This window comes from Vipera ursinii (assembly GCF_947247035.1).
Source record: "Vipera ursinii genome assembly, chromosome: 11".
Lineage (NCBI taxonomy): Eukaryota > Metazoa > Chordata > Lepidosauria > Squamata > Viperidae > Vipera > Vipera ursinii.
Window position 1 is genome coordinate 18201110 of NC_139524.1, and position 16860 is coordinate 18217969.

General features: G+C 43.5%; 1 protein-coding gene across 2 annotated transcripts in view; it reads right to left on the bottom strand.

The window, feature by feature from the left end:
• Nucleotides 1-5672: 5672 nt before the first annotated feature.
• SCAPER (S-phase cyclin A associated protein in the ER) overlaps nt 5673-16860 on the bottom strand; it is a 77727-nt gene continuing 66539 nt past the window's right edge. For both annotated transcript variants that reach the window (XM_083371491.1, XM_083371492.1), the window contains 4 exons: nt 16405-16554; nt 9144-9335; nt 7179-7230; nt 5673-6868 (listed from right to left, as the gene is read on the bottom strand). In XM_083371491.1, coding sequence (XP_083227617.1) covers nt 6762-6868; nt 7179-7230; nt 9144-9335; nt 16405-16554 — 501 coding nt within the window. In that variant the 3' untranslated portion in view covers nt 5673-6761. The remainder of the gene's footprint in view (nt 6869-7178; nt 7231-9143; nt 9336-16404; nt 16555-16860) is intronic.

Genomic DNA, 16860 nt, shown 5'->3' on the forward strand with positions numbered 1-16860 from the left:
GTCTCTTTGGACAGTTGATACCAAATTGTAAAGTTTAATATGATAGTAATTCCGTTTGGTAGTAAAGCTGAATCTGGATTCTGGTGCCTCTCGGCAAATGGGCCCAGAATGTTTTTTAGCAGCGTAATCAAGTGCACTGTCTATTATTATTATTATTATTATTATTATTATTATTATTATTATTATTATTATTATTATCAATTCAATTCACAGTTTGGGATTGGTAAAAACTTAACACTTCAAGTCCTAACCAAGGATCTAAGGGCTATTAAGGTAACATCTGAGTATAGAGGCAGCTCTGAGTAAGGTGATTTTTTTTTCCAAAGTCAGGATATTCAGGTCTAATAAGTTCAAAATTTCCATGTATCGAGGCAGCCCTTTGGGTATTGCTCCAAGGGTTCCTATTACTATTGATACAACCATTAATTTCTTGCTCCGCAATTGTTCAACTTCAATTTGCAGATCGCGAACATTCCGTTATTTCTTGTAGCTCTTATTATTTATTTGATATTTTTTCTAGCTTCACTTCATTTTTAAAGGTGCCTCTGTCTCACTTAGTCACTCCCTCAAAAAAAAAAAAAAGTACAAATCTATATCAAGAACGGTTCCATAAAATGTATAATTTGGCTATTGGGCAAGGGAGAATTTACAAGACTTCACCAGCTTTCTTCATGGATGCAAGAATAGCCCAAATTCCGACAAAAAGTTTTCAAGAGCTGGGATTTGATCTGGCCAGGAGCAGACTGGCCTTCTCTGGATGAACAGAAAAATATCTTGTAATTCTTTATGTTCAAGTATCAGCGCTCTTTTTTCAAATTGGACGTTTCTCTGAAAACGGGGAGATTTCCCGCAAAATCAACACAATGGCTCCATAGTGTGACTACAACATCACTAATGATTTGTGCATTTGCCAATCGGATTAGGAGGCCAAATTATGTGTTCATCGCAATTTATTTATTTATTTGCAAATCAAATGCCCAGATCCTTGAATCATGATTTGATTGAGGTGTGTGTGGGGGTATGCGCTTCAGTCACTCATGATTTTTTTTTAACTTCTGCATTGGGACCTCTGTCATCTCTTCCATCTCTCTGTCATCTCTTCCAAAAAATGGAAAACTTTTCCTTCCTTCCTTCCTTCCTTCCTTCCTTCCTTCCTCCCTCCCTCCCTCCCTCTCCTTCCTTCCTTCCTTCCTTCCTTCCTTCCTTCCTTCCTTCCTTCCTCCCTTCCTTCCTCCCTCCCTCCCTCTCCTTCCTTCCTTCCTTCCTTCCTTCCTTCCTTCCTTCCTTCCTTCCTTCCTTCCTTCCTTCCTTCCTTCCTTCCTTCCTCCGTGCATCTGACTGTCAGGTGTTGTTGTCTGACACTTGTAACCTCTAGCTAAAAGCAGGCTGCCCCAAAAACTGCTCCCGGCTGGTCAGCACCAACTTTCCCTTCTCCCTTACCAATCTGGGATTTTCTGGTGGTGCCCTGTCCTAAGAATAACCAAACCAGTACTTGAGTGGCCTCCTCAGGGTTTCAGGCGGTTAGTTTCTTGGCAGCAGCCTGGAAATGGTCAGCCACGACCCTTCTGGGCGGCTTGGCTTCCCAGGACAAGGTTCGGGGCTCAGCAGGGGTGCAACCCCCCCCTTTTAAATGCATTTAAAACTGGCAGAGTTCTTGGGAATTGGATGCCGGGCGCTGCAGCTTCCTTCCTGGTTGGGGGTGTCTGTTTGCAGACAGAGAAGCGTTGTGGGGGGACCCTTCCCGGGCGAAGTTCACGTGTCCTTCCGACAGCCTTGTCTTCTGAGGGGGGGGGAGGAGGGGGGCGACGGACGGATGGATGTCATCAGCTCATCCCCCTTAATCACCTCGCACGGAATCGGCGGAGCAAATTGCTCTCAATTAGTAGCCGAAGTGAAGCCGACTGCCCTCCCCCCCCCCTCCGGCCGGGATCCTCCCTCGCCCCCTCCCTTCTCCGCGACCCCCCTCCCGGAGGGGGGGGGAGGGAGGGAAAGATCTGGTTTCACGGGAGATGCTTTAAGCCGGAGGCGAAATGGATGGCGAGAACAATGTAGGATCTTGATGGCTCTCTAGAGATGCCTCTGCAGGACGCCCCTCCCCCCGGGCAGGTGTCGCGATGTGCCGACCCCCCCCCCAAAAAAACACACACTCACAGACAGACGGACGCGCGCCTTTCTAGGATGCCCCAAAGCAGGGACGCCTGCTTGAGCAGGGGGCTGGACTAGAAGACCTCCAAGGTCCCTTCCAGTTCTATAATAATAATAATAATAATAATAATAATAATAATAATTAATAATAATAATAATAATAATAATAATTAATAATAATAAATAATAATAATAATAATAATAATAATAATAATAATAATAATAATAATAATAATAATAATAATAATAATATATAAAGTTGGAAGGGACCTTGGAGGTCATCTAGTCCAACCCCCTGCTCAGGCAGGAAACCCTATACCATTTCAGGCATAGTTTTATTCTGACTGATGTCGATTCTCCTACTCCTGGCCCAGGGTCTCCGGATAGACTGGGTCGGGCTGAGGGGGGCTTCCACAGACCCAGCGGGGGTCCAGGCCCCTCCCTCCCTCCCCCTTTCCTCTCGTAGCCGGGAGTTCCGCAGGGAAAAGGCGCTGCGGCGCCGGCGGGGAGCGAGGGCAGCGCAATCCCCGGAGAGCGCGATCCTTGATTAATTCGCCCGTCTAGACGGCGGCGGCGGCGGCTTATCGGCTCTGGCATCGCCTCTCCCAGCCAGACCGCGGAGGGGGAAGACGGGGGTCCCCACCCCCCCGGATCCGGGGATTGACCCGACTCCCACCGGCGGAGGAGGAGATTCCCCCGCAGCCTCAGCCTGGCCAGGGGTCTGGGGGGTGATCTGCCAGGGCGTGGAGTTGGGGGGGGGTCCAAGGCAGGAATAGCCCCAGGGTCTCTCAGCCACCCCCTCTCCAGGGGCACAATGCCGGTGGGGGAGGCTGGCGGCTCCCCTGAAAAGGGGAGCCCCTCTTTTCCTGGCAAAAAAACCCACCTTGCTTGCCAGGTTAGAAGCTCTGAATAGGACTTTAGGCAAGGCTCTCCAACTTTAAGCAAGCCCGGTGGACTTCAACTCCCAGAATCCCCCAGCCAGCCATGTCCGCAAGGCTGAAAGTTGCCAAAGTTGGGAGACCCCTGCTTTAGGGCAGCGTTTCCCAACCTTAGGAACTTGAAGATGTGTGGACTTCAACTCCCAGAATTCCCCAGCCAGCTATGCTGGCTGGGGAATTCTGGGAATTGAAGTCCACGCATCTTCAAGTTCCTAAGGTTGGGAAACGCTGCTTTAGGGGATCCAGCTTAGCTTCTCCTGCATCAGTTTTTCTCCTAGGCAACCCTATTTTCACTTGGGGGGGGGAAATCCCAATATTTCGGTGGGGGTAGCATTCTTTCTAGATTAACAAAAAAGATTTCGAGGCAAAGGATAAGTAGAAAAACCATGACACCCCCCCCCCTCTCCAGAAGCCTTATGGAGTCACACTTCTGCACTGGCCTCGCTGAAATTTCAGCCACGGGGCAAATATTTATAAATATATAAGCTCTAAATTCCACTTTTATTTTTATTTGTTTATTTTATTTTAATCCCATTTATAGCCCGCCCTTCTCCGAAGACTCAGGGCGGCTTACAATTTAAGCACAAACCAATGTGCTTAGCAATAGCCTTCATTCTGTGTATTTTCCAGGGGTCAAGGATACCCAAAGTGTTCCTTAGCTAGCAGTAATGAAATGAGGGAAGAAACGGGATGCGTTATGCGTGAGGTGCAACTAGAATAAGCTGTTTCTGATCTTTGGACTGACAACCAGAGGGGGGGGGGGGGGTAGGGGGGCTGAGACCTCTGGCACTTGCAGTGGGGGTTTATTCCAGTTTGGGACTGGCCTCTCACAACCACCGTCTGCCTTATAAGATGCAGAGAAAGTCTTTCTGGAGAAGAATATGGGGGTCTCGGCCCCAACCCAATGTGCTGGTTTATCTGATCTTAGGGAAGAGCCAGTCAGTGTGAAATCACGCTTTCTCCTCTGGGAAAAATGATGAAGCAGAGAAGCAAGGTGAAAAATGATGGAGAATGATCCCCAATGGAGCATCCACCCCAATTTGGGCCCTACAAGGCCATACTTGCTTTCTGAGGACCAGGAGAGCAACCCGTGTAGGACTTTCCTTAGGTAGACCTTGCAGAAGGACCTCCAGGAGAAACATCTCCTTCGGTTTGGTTCCTGACTCTGGAGGATGGGACACGCGTATCTCAACACTGCTTCTAGATCATCTCTTCCAGCCTGACGATGCTTCCGGATGTTTGGTCTTCAGCCTCTTCCTTTTCACCCCTGGCTACGCTACCGTGATCATTATAGGAGCTCAAGTCCAACTCTCCAGGAGTGAGCAGACTGGGAAGGAGGAGGGCTTGTAGGATATCTACCAGAAGAGAGGAAAAATCCCTACTTATTTGGCCAAGAAAGCCTTCTGGGTAAACGTTAGATGTGGCAATCCAACTCTTTCAATTTAGTGACTCCATTTTTGCAGGCCTTTCTTTCTTTCACAAATGTCGATCAGAAGAAATATTCACGCGAAGAGACTGATGTACAGAACACAAACAGAGGCCAACTACAGAATTCACAGTGGCAGAAAAGAGTCTATTCCTGTACTTATCACTGTGAGGAAGAAGATAATCAGGAGTAAGACGACCTGCCACATGTTATCTTAATCCCTGGAAATACCTCCTGAGGGGCGTATTTCATTTACTCCACCGATATCCTGTCTTTTTGTTCAAGAACTCAAGGTGGCATTCATATTTTTCTTTTATACCAACAGGAGATGCTGAGGGTGGGATGAGAAGGGTGTGTGTGTGTCTTCCTGGTGAGAGTCTACCACTTTAACCCCTACCCTAAAAGCGATTCAGAATATGTACACATAGACATACCACCTCTGGGCTGTTCATGATAGCATTGCTCCAATATTTGAGGGGCTGTCATCAAGAAGAGGAGGGGGTCAACCTATTCTCCAAAGCGCCTGAAGGCAGGTCAAGATGCAGTGGATGGAAAGTAATCAAGGAGAGAAGCAACCTAGAACTAAGGAGAAATTTCATGACGGAACAATTAACCAGTGGAACAACCTGCCTCCAGATGCTGTGAATGCTCCAACATTGGAAGTTTTCAAGAAGAGACTGGACAGCCATTTGTCTGAAATGGTATAGGGTTTCCTGCCTGAGCAGGGGGTTGGACTAGATGACCTCCAAGGTCCCTTCCAACTCTGTTCTTCTGTCATTTCCTGACAGTGAGAACAATTAATCAACAGAATGGCTTCCCTGCAGAAATTGTGGGTGTTCCAACACTGGAGGTTTTTAAGAAGAGAATGGACAGCCCTTTGTCCAGAATGATATAGGCTCTCCTTCTGGAGTAAGGGGTTGGACTAGAAGACCTCCAAGGTCCCTTCCAACTCTGTTATTCTGTTTCTTTAAGCTTCTGCATGAACCTGAAACCTTAAGAAAGGTTTCAAAGCTGTTCTACTTCTGTTTGTTAAAGCAGCAACATCTAAGAGGGCTTGGAGGCTCAATCATCTGAAAAATAAAACAGAGTCATGTCACACTTCCAGCGCTGACTTCTGAGAATGACGATACTTGATGATGACATGAATGCAATCCAACCTCACGTGTTCCAATATTTCTTTTTAATGAACTTAGTGAAAATTACCACTTACAGAGAAGGAAAACGGCCATTATCAAAATGCCCGACGTTTGCAACATGCCCACAAAATTTAAAGTGAACCGGAACCGGTGCCCCAAATAATATTCTCACCTGGGGTTGAAATTCCTGTAGCTTATTATCTACATCGAGAACGTTGTGCTTCCTAAAAAAACCAAAAACATTGGAAGCTCGGATACCAACAGTTTGTACGAAAAAAACCCCAACAACCCTCCAGACAACCAAACAACATAAATTGCTTTAGGAAAAAGTCTTTAGAACAGGAGACTGGGAAAAATATTACTGAGATGAAAGGAACAAATGTAGAAAACATTCATTAGTTGGTTTCTATTTAGAACAGTGGGGTTTTTTTCTCCCAAACTTGGCAACTTTAAGAGGTGTGGACTTCAAGTCCCAGAATTCCTCAGCTAGCCGAGAGTTGAAGTCCTCACTTCTTAAAGTTGCCAAGTTTAAAAAAAAAACAAAACCCCACTGATTTAAGAGGATAGTTTTAGCAGCATTACAAAATGCCAAATATTTTACTGTGTAGAAAAACAGGACCACAAAGGTGAGTGAGAAGGGGTTCTGCAGGATGTGGTCAAATAAGCCAAGATGGGGCCCACAGATATAAAATTATGTGGCTGCAATTGCCATTTTGACTTTTTTGACCTCCTGCGGGACAGCTGGGCTTTCTTCAATCTATCATTCAGCTGGTTATATCAAACTACAACACTCACATTAGTGAGAAAACGCTGGGAGTTATAATGCCAACTGGAGATGGCAGATTGCAGAAAGATATACACTCCTAATAAAAGAAATCTTTGTTTTTCCAAAACCATGAAACAGGATTTCAAAATATGTACAAGTCTTCCGACCGAAGTAGTGCAAATGATACTTTTTTTAAATATATATATATACCTCTCTCTATGTATATTTATCTACAATATAGGCGTTGCCAAGATCGAAGAATCTTTCCAACGACATCTTCAAGACAACCAAAATTGCTTAACAAGGGGGAAAAACCGTCTTGGAAAAACAAAACAAAACAATTAAATAAATTATCCTTTTTTCTCTTTCTTCAAGAAAAACTGCCGGGCGTCTTCCCAGGTCTGCTGAGGGAACCTGTTTAACAGCTCCAAGTAATCTTGAAAACCGAAGAATGTTTCTGCCAAATGAAGAACACAGACTTACTTTAGAATTATGTTGGGATAATCCTTTGCTGGGTTTGGGGCTAGAGGTCTCACTCAAACCCTCCTCCCCACCCAGATTTGCCTTACCTTGGAATCTATTTTCTGCTTTTTTAAAAGAAGCTCGGTTTTAAAAAAAAAAGTAATTTAGCATTGGGTCAACCTTACGCAGGAATCCAAGATCCAGCAGGAACTTCCAGTTTTCCCACGAGCTGTTTCCTAAAACACCACCGTTGCGAGGTTTGAAGACGAGACCACGGTTAATTTGATAGCCTGGATATTACTTACCCCTTTGTTGTGAAAGCTGGTTGTCTGTTTGGCTAGAGCCTTGTGTAGAATCCTACAGAAACAAAAGCCCAAATGTGGTCCAGGTTTCTCCGAAACACAATACAGCCTTGATTTCCCAGCAAGAGCCAAAAATCTATGCGAGCCGACTCAGAAAATGCTTCCTTTAATACAAGGCTTTCCTATTTAAAGGTTGTCAAAAGAGCCACGGTTCTGATAGGTTTTAGCCGGAGGAAAACATAGAAGCACAAGTAAACTTGGCTTTAAAAAAAAAAAAAAAGGCTTCCCCCCCATTTCTAAAAATGAATACTTTTTTTTTCTTTTTGGAAGGGGTGTCATTATTATTATTTTCTGTTTGCTTGCATTTGGACAGCGAGTTCTGTGCTTTTGCATCCCTGTACGTGCAACCTGATCGGATTCTCTCTGCTTGGCCCAATTCCCCCATATGGTAAACATTTTATTTTCCAGTCTAAGGGCTAGATTCTCACATTGGACCTTTGTCCCCCTCCCCAAATGAAACAGGATGCCGGCCTCGGGAAGGCACTCATTGTGTCTCCCCACTAGAGCACGCAACTGGAAATCCAAGTATCCGTGTAAATCTGTTTTTCATTTTGCAATATCTGGGAGAAGAAAATAAACTCAGCTTTTTATGCAGCCTAATTGTTTGTTTATTTGTTTGATACTATTTTATTAGATTTTATTTATTTATTTATTTTAAAGAGAAATCAGATTACTAAACAAGTTCGACAGGCCAGAGGAAGCTAAGTTGTCTTCGGGTTACAGAACCGGAGAGGTTTATGCTAACAATTTTTTTTTAAAAGATATCAACACTAATTAAAATTAAGCTGGATTTAACTGAGGCTGGTTAAAACAATAGTTCATTTTTCATGTAAGCAATCGATGCTTTTGTTTTTTTATAACTTGCAGTAGCCAAAATCATTCACAGTTGCTACTTTGTGCTTTCAAAAGAGTTGCAGAAGAAAACTTCCTGCATAAAAATGCATTTCATCCTTCCATTCTTCATTTAATGAATCTGATCTCTCGGTTTTATGATCTGAGCCTTGTTTTTCGTATTTTGCTGCTATTGCAGTATATTTTTATGTACTTATTTACAATTTCACTCTCGAATATAAATATTGCCAAGTCTCGCAGAAACTGCTTTAAATGAATGGGAAAAAACGTTTAAATCTTTCAACCACTTTACAGATTTGCAACAGGTTAAGCACTACAAATTTGGAACGTGTCTGAAGGTTGATAGGAGCAATTAAATGTCTATGCATGGACATGTGCACATAAATAAACATTGCTTTGTACAAGCTGATTATTAAAGTAGACTGCTGGAATGCCAAAAAAAATGTGCATCCTTACACACATAAAAAAGAATGATTGTTTATGTAAACTGGAATTTCTGATCTAAACATTTAGCATAGCTGATATTTATTGCCACTGGCAACAGGATCTAAAGTTCATATCTGTAATTTAAAAAAAAAATAAACCCTCCATTCTATTTAAATATGTGTCAACATTTACATTTTGGTATCAGTTGCATTACATTAAAACTAGATCTGCCTGTTGAATGGGATCATGGTATCTGTTTCAGGAGTTTACCTGCATCTTAGAAAGTATCAGCTGTTCAAATTTTTAGCAGAATGGACTAGGCACATTTTAAGAAAAAACATCAGCTGAAAGAGTATTCTCCAAAAATACTTAGCAAATGTTTACGAGATAAAACTTTGGACCATGAACAAGCCTTTCATTTGGGAAAAAATGGAAAACTTGTCATTCTTTTCTCCCTCCCTCCCTCCCTCCCTCCTCCCCTCCCCTCCTCCCTCCCTCCCCTCCTTCCTTCCTTCCTTCCTTCCTTCCTTCCTTCCTTCCTTCCTTCCTTCCTCTTTCAAATTAAAAATTACTAGGCTTTTTTTTAGACAGAAATCTCTCTGTGATGACTTCACATCAACCAAGGTTTACCTGAATGAAGGTGGCCAACAGCACACAGCTCATTTCTTGCTCCAGGATGATCTTGTTTTGTGGGTTATTGTAACAAGCGGCAATTAGTGTCGGAAAGAGGATTTTGATCAGTCGAGGGTCGCTGAAATACTGGAAAGGCAACTGGCACAGCTTCTGCAGGACGGTGGGATGGCGGCCGGATTGCACAATCACCTAAAAAATGCAGAGAGCACCACGTTATAGTCGGCTGTGCTGACAGATTTCCCCAGTCGCCTGGAAAAGGAGCAAAATCAAGTTATGAAGCCAAGAAGCATTTGTATTAATTAAGAAAAACTACAAGAAACTTTTTTTTTTACTTTAAACACGGATTTCGGATTGCACCCTCCATCCAGCTACTTCCTTCTTTTTTCCTGTACTTGCAAAACTACACAATAAGAATTTTACTGAAAATGCAAACTTTTTAATTCTTCAGTAACGACAGAAAAAGGCAAAAAAAAAGGGCAGTTGATACCTACACGTAGCTTAGACAGGGAGAAAACACGTGTAAAGTTGTAGTAACTGTGGTGAAAGATTAAGGAAAGTAGAGATTTTAGGAAAGAGCTGCTCCTAACGACAAGCTTTTTGGAACAGCCAGAAAAGACGATGAAACGCGTATAGCAGAGTTAGGATTCTGAGCAGCAGCTGAATAAGATCCTCCCATTAGGTCTTTTTTTGAAAAATAAAATAAAATCTCGATTTTTACTAATGCCTTTGATGGGATTGTTTAAATAAATGGAGCTGCTGTCAGGCAAGGCAAACTTTACAGCAGAAGTTATGCTAAGCAATGCTCTTACTGATTTCTTCCAGGGAAAAAATTCTTCAGTTATTTAATTCCACATAATAAAGAAAGGGTAGATGACATCAGCTTAGGTTCAAGGGACACTCAGGAAGATAATGGCCATATAAAATTAATGATAAGGAGGAGGAGGATGGTGACAGGCAAAAGAACCGTTTGACCCACGTAGGACTTTCTCGCCTCCAAGGAAACTCCTCCAATTGAGGACGGCAGTAGCTTTTTCTAAGGTTGCGATTCAGGAAAAAACAATAACTGCACGTTTTACAGGTATACACAACAGGGCCAAGCTGCGCTCCAAATTAAAACCAGAAGGTCAAAAAGGAAAAGAGAGAGAGAGAGAGAGAAAGAAAGAGAAAGAAATGGTTAAGAGGCCAGAGGAACATAAATTACAGGGATTTACAAGTTTCAAAGAACTTTTAACAATTCGCTAAGAACACATTCTCGGTTCATAATGCAGTTCGGGTCAAGCACGGATCGACCAGCGCAATAGTTCACATTTTTTAGTTCAATAGCGAAAATGAAATTGAAAACCTTCCAGTGAATACAAAGAGGAACCCCTTAAGTCTCCTAAATCCAAATGGAATTTTAAATACACAGGCTGTGGGAGGGTCCACTCTCCCTGCGAGGCAGGCAGGGGTTGTGGCTTTGAATGACACCCCTCCCTCGAAAAAAGCAGGATCGCAACTGAAGTCCTAAAAGTCTTGAAGCTACATTTTAATCAATATAGCCAGCTTCATCCAACGAGGTCTGTTCTTGCTGAGGTGTGCATTTCTTATTTTCATGAAAAACAAAAGTTGTGGGTTTAGAAAAAAGCCCTTTTTACAGATTTTTCAGTGGTTAAAATTACCCCCAGCAAACGTTCAAAACAAGCTGCTTATGTGGCCGCATACCTTGCGATGTTCACAAATGTTAATTCTGAAAACCCAACCTTTGCTTCTTTTTTTGAGTATCTTCCAAAAATAAAGCTGCTTACAAGGAAAATGTGTATTTCTATCTTATCCTTTACTAAGTCGTACATCTAACCTTGGGATAGAGAAGATTATCATTAACCGAGGGATATGGGGCTATGTTGGTTATTCTACGTGTGCAATAATTGTTCTTTGTCTGACTCAAGGAAATGGAATTTAAAATAGCCGCTTAAAAATGCTTTTATTAACGGGCTTGCCTTTTTTGTTTGAAGACGGCAAATCTATCAATCTTATAAAAAACAAACAAGCAAAGCAAAAGAAAGCAAGGGTGCTTCCTTGCCACACGGCTGAGAGTGAGTGAAAAATAAGATTTGTTCTAGAAACTGTTGCCCATTGGTCCTCATTTCGGGAAAGACAAAACTGTTGAAAAACAATTTTGCTGACCGCTTTCACGGATGAGGAACGCTAGCCAGCCTCACGACTGCAGATGAAACAGGTCTGAGATTTTTAGAAATTAAAAATAAGGCCACATGTTGGGTTCCTGTAGAATCCTTCCAGAATCCTGTAAGAATCATTGGAAGAACTTTTCCAGAACTTGCATGCTAAGCAGCAGCATAGAACAAGACTGTTTCAAGAGGAATTTTGATCCCCCCCCACCTCCAGTTAAACCAGCCTGATTTCAGGGGGGTTGAGATGTGGACTCAACAGGCTGCTTTGATCTTTGGTTTATAATACATTTCTTAACAAATGAAGGCTTGTAAGGGTGCTTGAAAAGGTCTACTCCCAAGTTAATGGAAAAGGCAACCAAAAGGCCAAATTCTTGGAAGATGCAGATATTGGGGAATAAAGCCTTATTTTACGCCTTGTATTTTACTGAATGAAAAGCAAGATTCCTAGTTAACACCACTGCCTGTTTTAACAAAACATGGAAGGTTTGTTTTTTTCACCTGGCTAGCTTAACTACCTGCAAAAGCTCGGTGGAGCTCTCCCTACTACACACTCTCTTTCGTTCCTTAAACACAACGCTGGTTGTGAGAGTTGTGCTCGGATTACGGGACTTCTGCTTGGTGGCTTACACACCCTTTTTGTGCCAGAACCGGGGGGGCTAAGATAGCGCAATGTTGAGTTGGCACCTTGGCGAGATACGTTCAAGCTACTGCTTGTCGATACCTCCAAAATCACACTAGCTCGTTCACCAAACGTAAAGCCTCACCTTATACACAGCAATGAAACCTTGGATAGCCAATGTTTAAATCTCATTCAGAGTAGGAAAAGCCACACGTGAAACAGGTGGCTCCATCAAGGACTGGGCAAAAGGAGGGATGTCCAACAAGGCAACTCTTGTGAGGAGCGCTGCCATGATCTGCTGCCAGAGAAGACCATTTTTTCCTGACCTCAGAAGAAGGCACCTTCTGGAGGACTCTTGACTGATCCACCCTGATGGCACCTCCCATCTGCTGTTTTCATCACGTTTCTGCTTCTCCTCTTTCCTCCTTCTTTCTTGGAAGGCTTATTTGAACTTTAGGTTTTTTTCAGCTCTATGGGCAGGCAAAGAAAGCCCTAACCTGTAGGAAGAAGCTCCAGAGATATTTTATGGAACCTACACGGCTGAATCCTGGCTAAATACGATAGAGAGGGTGAGGATTAAACTACCGGCTATGAAATGAAAGGTTATTGTTGGGGCCAAAGCGGACTGCCTTTTAAGCAACATTCTTATCCAACTTTTTGTTAACTCTTAAAGGTTTTCATTTTTTCATATTTAATGCTTTTAATGCTCTAATGGTTTCATATTGTTGCTTTATGATGTAAGCCGTCTGGAGTCTAGGACAGCGAGATGGGCAGCACATAAATTTAATATAATAATAATGATAATGATAATGATAATAATAATAATAATGATAATGATAATAATAATAATAATAATAATAATAATAATAATAATAATAATAATAATAATAATATAAAATAAAAATATAGGTAGTTCTTAAATTACAAACAGCTCATTTAGTGACTGTTCAAAGTTACAACGGCACTGATAACTTATGACCATTTTTCACGTTTACGATCATGGCAGCATCCCCTGTGGTCACATGATCCAAAATCCAGACCCTTGGCAACTGTCTCATGTTTATGACGGTTGCCGTGTCCTGGGGGTCATGTGATCCCCTTTTTGCAACCTTCTGACAAGCAAGGTCACTGGGGAAGCCAGTTTCACTTAACGGCTGCAGCGATTCGTTTAATGACCGTGGCAAGAAAAGTCGTAAAATGGGGCAGACCTGACATAACCAATGTCTCACTGAACGACAGGATTTTGGGGCTCAACTGCGGCCGTTAAGCCGAGAGTTACCTGTAAAAATAAAATCATAAAAATCAAATCAAAAGCAGAAACGGGCTGGTTTGCGTTGGATGGGTGTTCTGCAGTGGGTCTGCATTCCCCCAGTAGGGTCAACCGCCTTTGGAGGAATGCTGGGGTTAAAACGTTCTGGGAGACGCCGAAAGAGAGACCACACTCAGAATCTGATAAGGGGCTCCGTGGGGCGATAACTTGCATTGACTGACAATTACAGGAACCCATCATTTGGAGTCCCTGCCGTCTAGCACAATGGGCCATTTAACCACTGAAACGCATTTGGGTGAGGTTATTTATAACTCTATAAAAAAAGAAATCCTGGTGTGATGGAGCTCTGGAATGTACCTTCTCCGGCTCTCAAATTAGATCTGCATTATTTCTTTGCTACTCTATAAACAAATCCGGGGTTGTAACCGTTTAATCAGAAGGATATGTCATCTTGGGAGGGGGAGGGGGGGTCAAACTCTTTACCCATCTGTTTCTCGAAGGTTTAACACTAGAAAGGCTTCGTGTTTTGGAGGGGGGTGGGTGAGGAAAGGAGGAGCTCTTTCCCCCCCCTAGGAATATTTGTCACGTTTCCTCCCCTATAATTTGGTGGACATGCAGCTGGCTAGACTTTTAAAGGCTAAATCTTTCTCTTAAAGGAGTAAATAGTGTTGGAAGGTGATCAATTTGGCTTTAAAATGAAATTTTAAAAATGAATACAGGATAACTGGGTCGGAAGGGACCTTGGAGGTCTTCTAAGCCTTCTTACACGTGTACGGAAGATGCATTTGCGCAAAGCAAGAACCGGAATCGAAGGCAAACGTTCAAGGACCGCATCCACCACTGCCGCTCAGCCCAGGATCCCAAACCTCAAGGACAACCGGCCCCGTGTGTGTCAGGACTAAGCTAGCAAAATGACCGTAACGGTGACACCTTTTAAAACGTTGCCTAGATTGTCATCTTAATCCAATTAAAAAGAATAAACAAGCCTACATTGGAAACAGATAAGCAAGCTTTAAGCCAAATGGAGCTATGACTAACAGATGTAAGTAAGTCTAGAGCTGGTGGGTGGATGGAAGACTTAGTAAGGGAGTGAGAAGGCCCTGTAGACCTTCTTGTTATAAATGCAGACAGATCCCTTCCCTGCAAAGATTATTCTACAGACGCCTTTTCATGCCGAGTTTAAGGTGCTAATGACATGGAAACAAAGAAGAGATCTGTAGAAGTGAATTATTTTTTGCCATCATATGGTGGCGGTGGTCACCCTGTACATTCTGGCGGTGAACCACCAAGAGCTATTCTGCTCTGCGGGGGCCGCAAAACATCAGGGGCGCTTCTCAGCACCTGAATGGGTCACTAAGATGGACAGATTCCGATAGAGGAGCGCCTAGGGTGGAACGGTGGGGTCCTTGGTGCTCTCTGATTTGGGTGGTTTTCTTGCAGGCGTTTCTTGGCCCAAGTAGGTAACGTCATCAGTGCTGGAGGGGTTTGCAGAGAGGAGGAGGAGAAGGAGGAGGAGGAGAAGGAGATGGACTGTGTGGTCCTTGGTGCTCTCTGAGCTTGCTGGTTTTCTTGCAGGCGTTTCATGGCCCAACTAGGTAACGTCATCAGTGCTGGAGGGGTTTGCAGAGAGGAGAAGGAGGAGGAGGAGGAGGATATGGACTGTGTGGTCCTTGGTGCTCTCTGAGCTTGGTGGTTTTATTGAAGACGCTTCATGACCCAACTAGGTAACATCATCCATGCTAGAAGGGGTTTTCAGTTCACAAAAGGGCAAAAATTGTAAAGCTGTTGGTTAAATATTATGCTGTCCGAGTTATAATTTGGAGCACTGGAAGACAAATGCCTGGTGCATTGTAAAAAAAAAAAGAATATGCAAAGGTTATTTTTTTCTTTCTTTGCTCTTTTTAGAAATTCCCAATGCGGCGATGCAAAGGAAACAAATTCATTCGTCATTCATGTTAATTTAATTATCGGACCCCCTTCAACTGTCCAATATAAAATGCAAATGTGCTCCAAAGTTGCCAGCCACCACGGTGTTTACTAATTAGATCAGAGAGCAGGAGAAACCGCCCCCCCCGTCCCCAAGTGGCACAGGATGCAAGGAGCCTGTTAATTAACAGCAATAGTTTTAATTAAGAAACGTCAACTCTTTTGTGAAGCCCTCAATTGGCCGTGTCGTTTCTAAGCGGGGCTGAAGCATTTGTTCTTCTTACCCAGGATTCCCTCTGGTGCCCATCCGCAGTATCGTGGGACCTGTTAAGCTGACAGATGAGTGATGAAAGGGGCTAATGAATAGGGAGGGAGGTTTTTGTGGCATAGGGGTAGTTTCCCCCCCACCCCCCAGTTGTGAGTTAGGGAATAAAAGGAGGCTAAATCTCTTTCGGGCCCCCCCAAAAACGATATAAACGAAAGCTCAGATCATGAGGTTCCCTGGCCAGGAGTTACGGGGAGGTGACCCGGCCTTGGAGAGCAGAACATTTCCAATGGTTGCCTATCCAGGTGGGATGTCTGTGGCGACAGTCCATCCTCCAGGTCGCCATTTTTGGTGGTTTCCTTCTTTGAAAACGTTTCGCTTCTCATCCCTGAAGCTTCTTCCCTTCGGAGCTGAAGAGGCTTCTCGGATGGGAAGTGACAGGCTTTCAAGGAAAAAAACAAAAACACCTGAGGAAGTCCACTTGCCTTTTGGAAAAAGCATCTTTGGGACATCCGGGTTGGATTGTAAAAACAACGTTTTACGTCCCTGGACGGCTGATTCCGGAAAGGCTTTATCAGAGCAAGGGTGTGCCTAGATTGTTATGCTGGTTATAGCAGATATAACCAATCTCTTTTTCATCAGAATGTGACAAATTAAATCTGCTCTGGGTGCAAAAAAGTGGTGGAGGTAGTCCTCAACTTACGACGAGTTACAGGATGACGGACCTATCCTGGGGGCTTCTTACAACTCGGATTCGCAGTTCTGACAGTTGTCCCTGCCCCCCCCCATGGTCATGTGACCAAACTTCAGACGCTCAGCAACCAGGCTGCATTTATTGTGTCCTGTACTCACATGAGCAGATTATACATTGTTTTTTTTAAAAAAAAATGGCATTGATTGCCAGTTTTCAGTCAAACTGCATGCCGGCTGAGGAATTCTGGGAGATGAAGTCCACGCATGTTCAAGGTTGGGAAACATTGGGCTGAAAACCTATAAGCAGGCCTCCATACCTGGTTGTCTGGATGGTTGACAGTGAAGTAGCCCACACAGACAATGACTTCGTGAAGCAGCACTTCGCAGGTGTGGTGGGAACAGTGCCAGAGCAGGGAGCTGATGATGTGCCGAAATGCCAGGGAGAGACCTTCAGCGCCAACCACAGACTGGAGGGAAAGGAGAGAAATCTTAAGAGGCATCTTCTACAAACATCCGGCTGAGTCCAAGGATTGGTGTGAAGTCTTGTTTTTTTAAAATAGGTTAAGCCTGTTTGGGGCCTACTCTCCATTTTGGGGGGATTTCCACCTAATGTGCCCCCCAAAAGATGTTATGGATGGTGTGGGCAATTGGGGAGGATCTTGCCAATAGCAAGAGGACTTGGTATTTCAGGTGGCATTGGATTCCCAAATTAAGAATCTGTAAAATCAAGAAATAGAAAAGAATCCTGTCAAATCCAAGTCCAAGTCAAACCA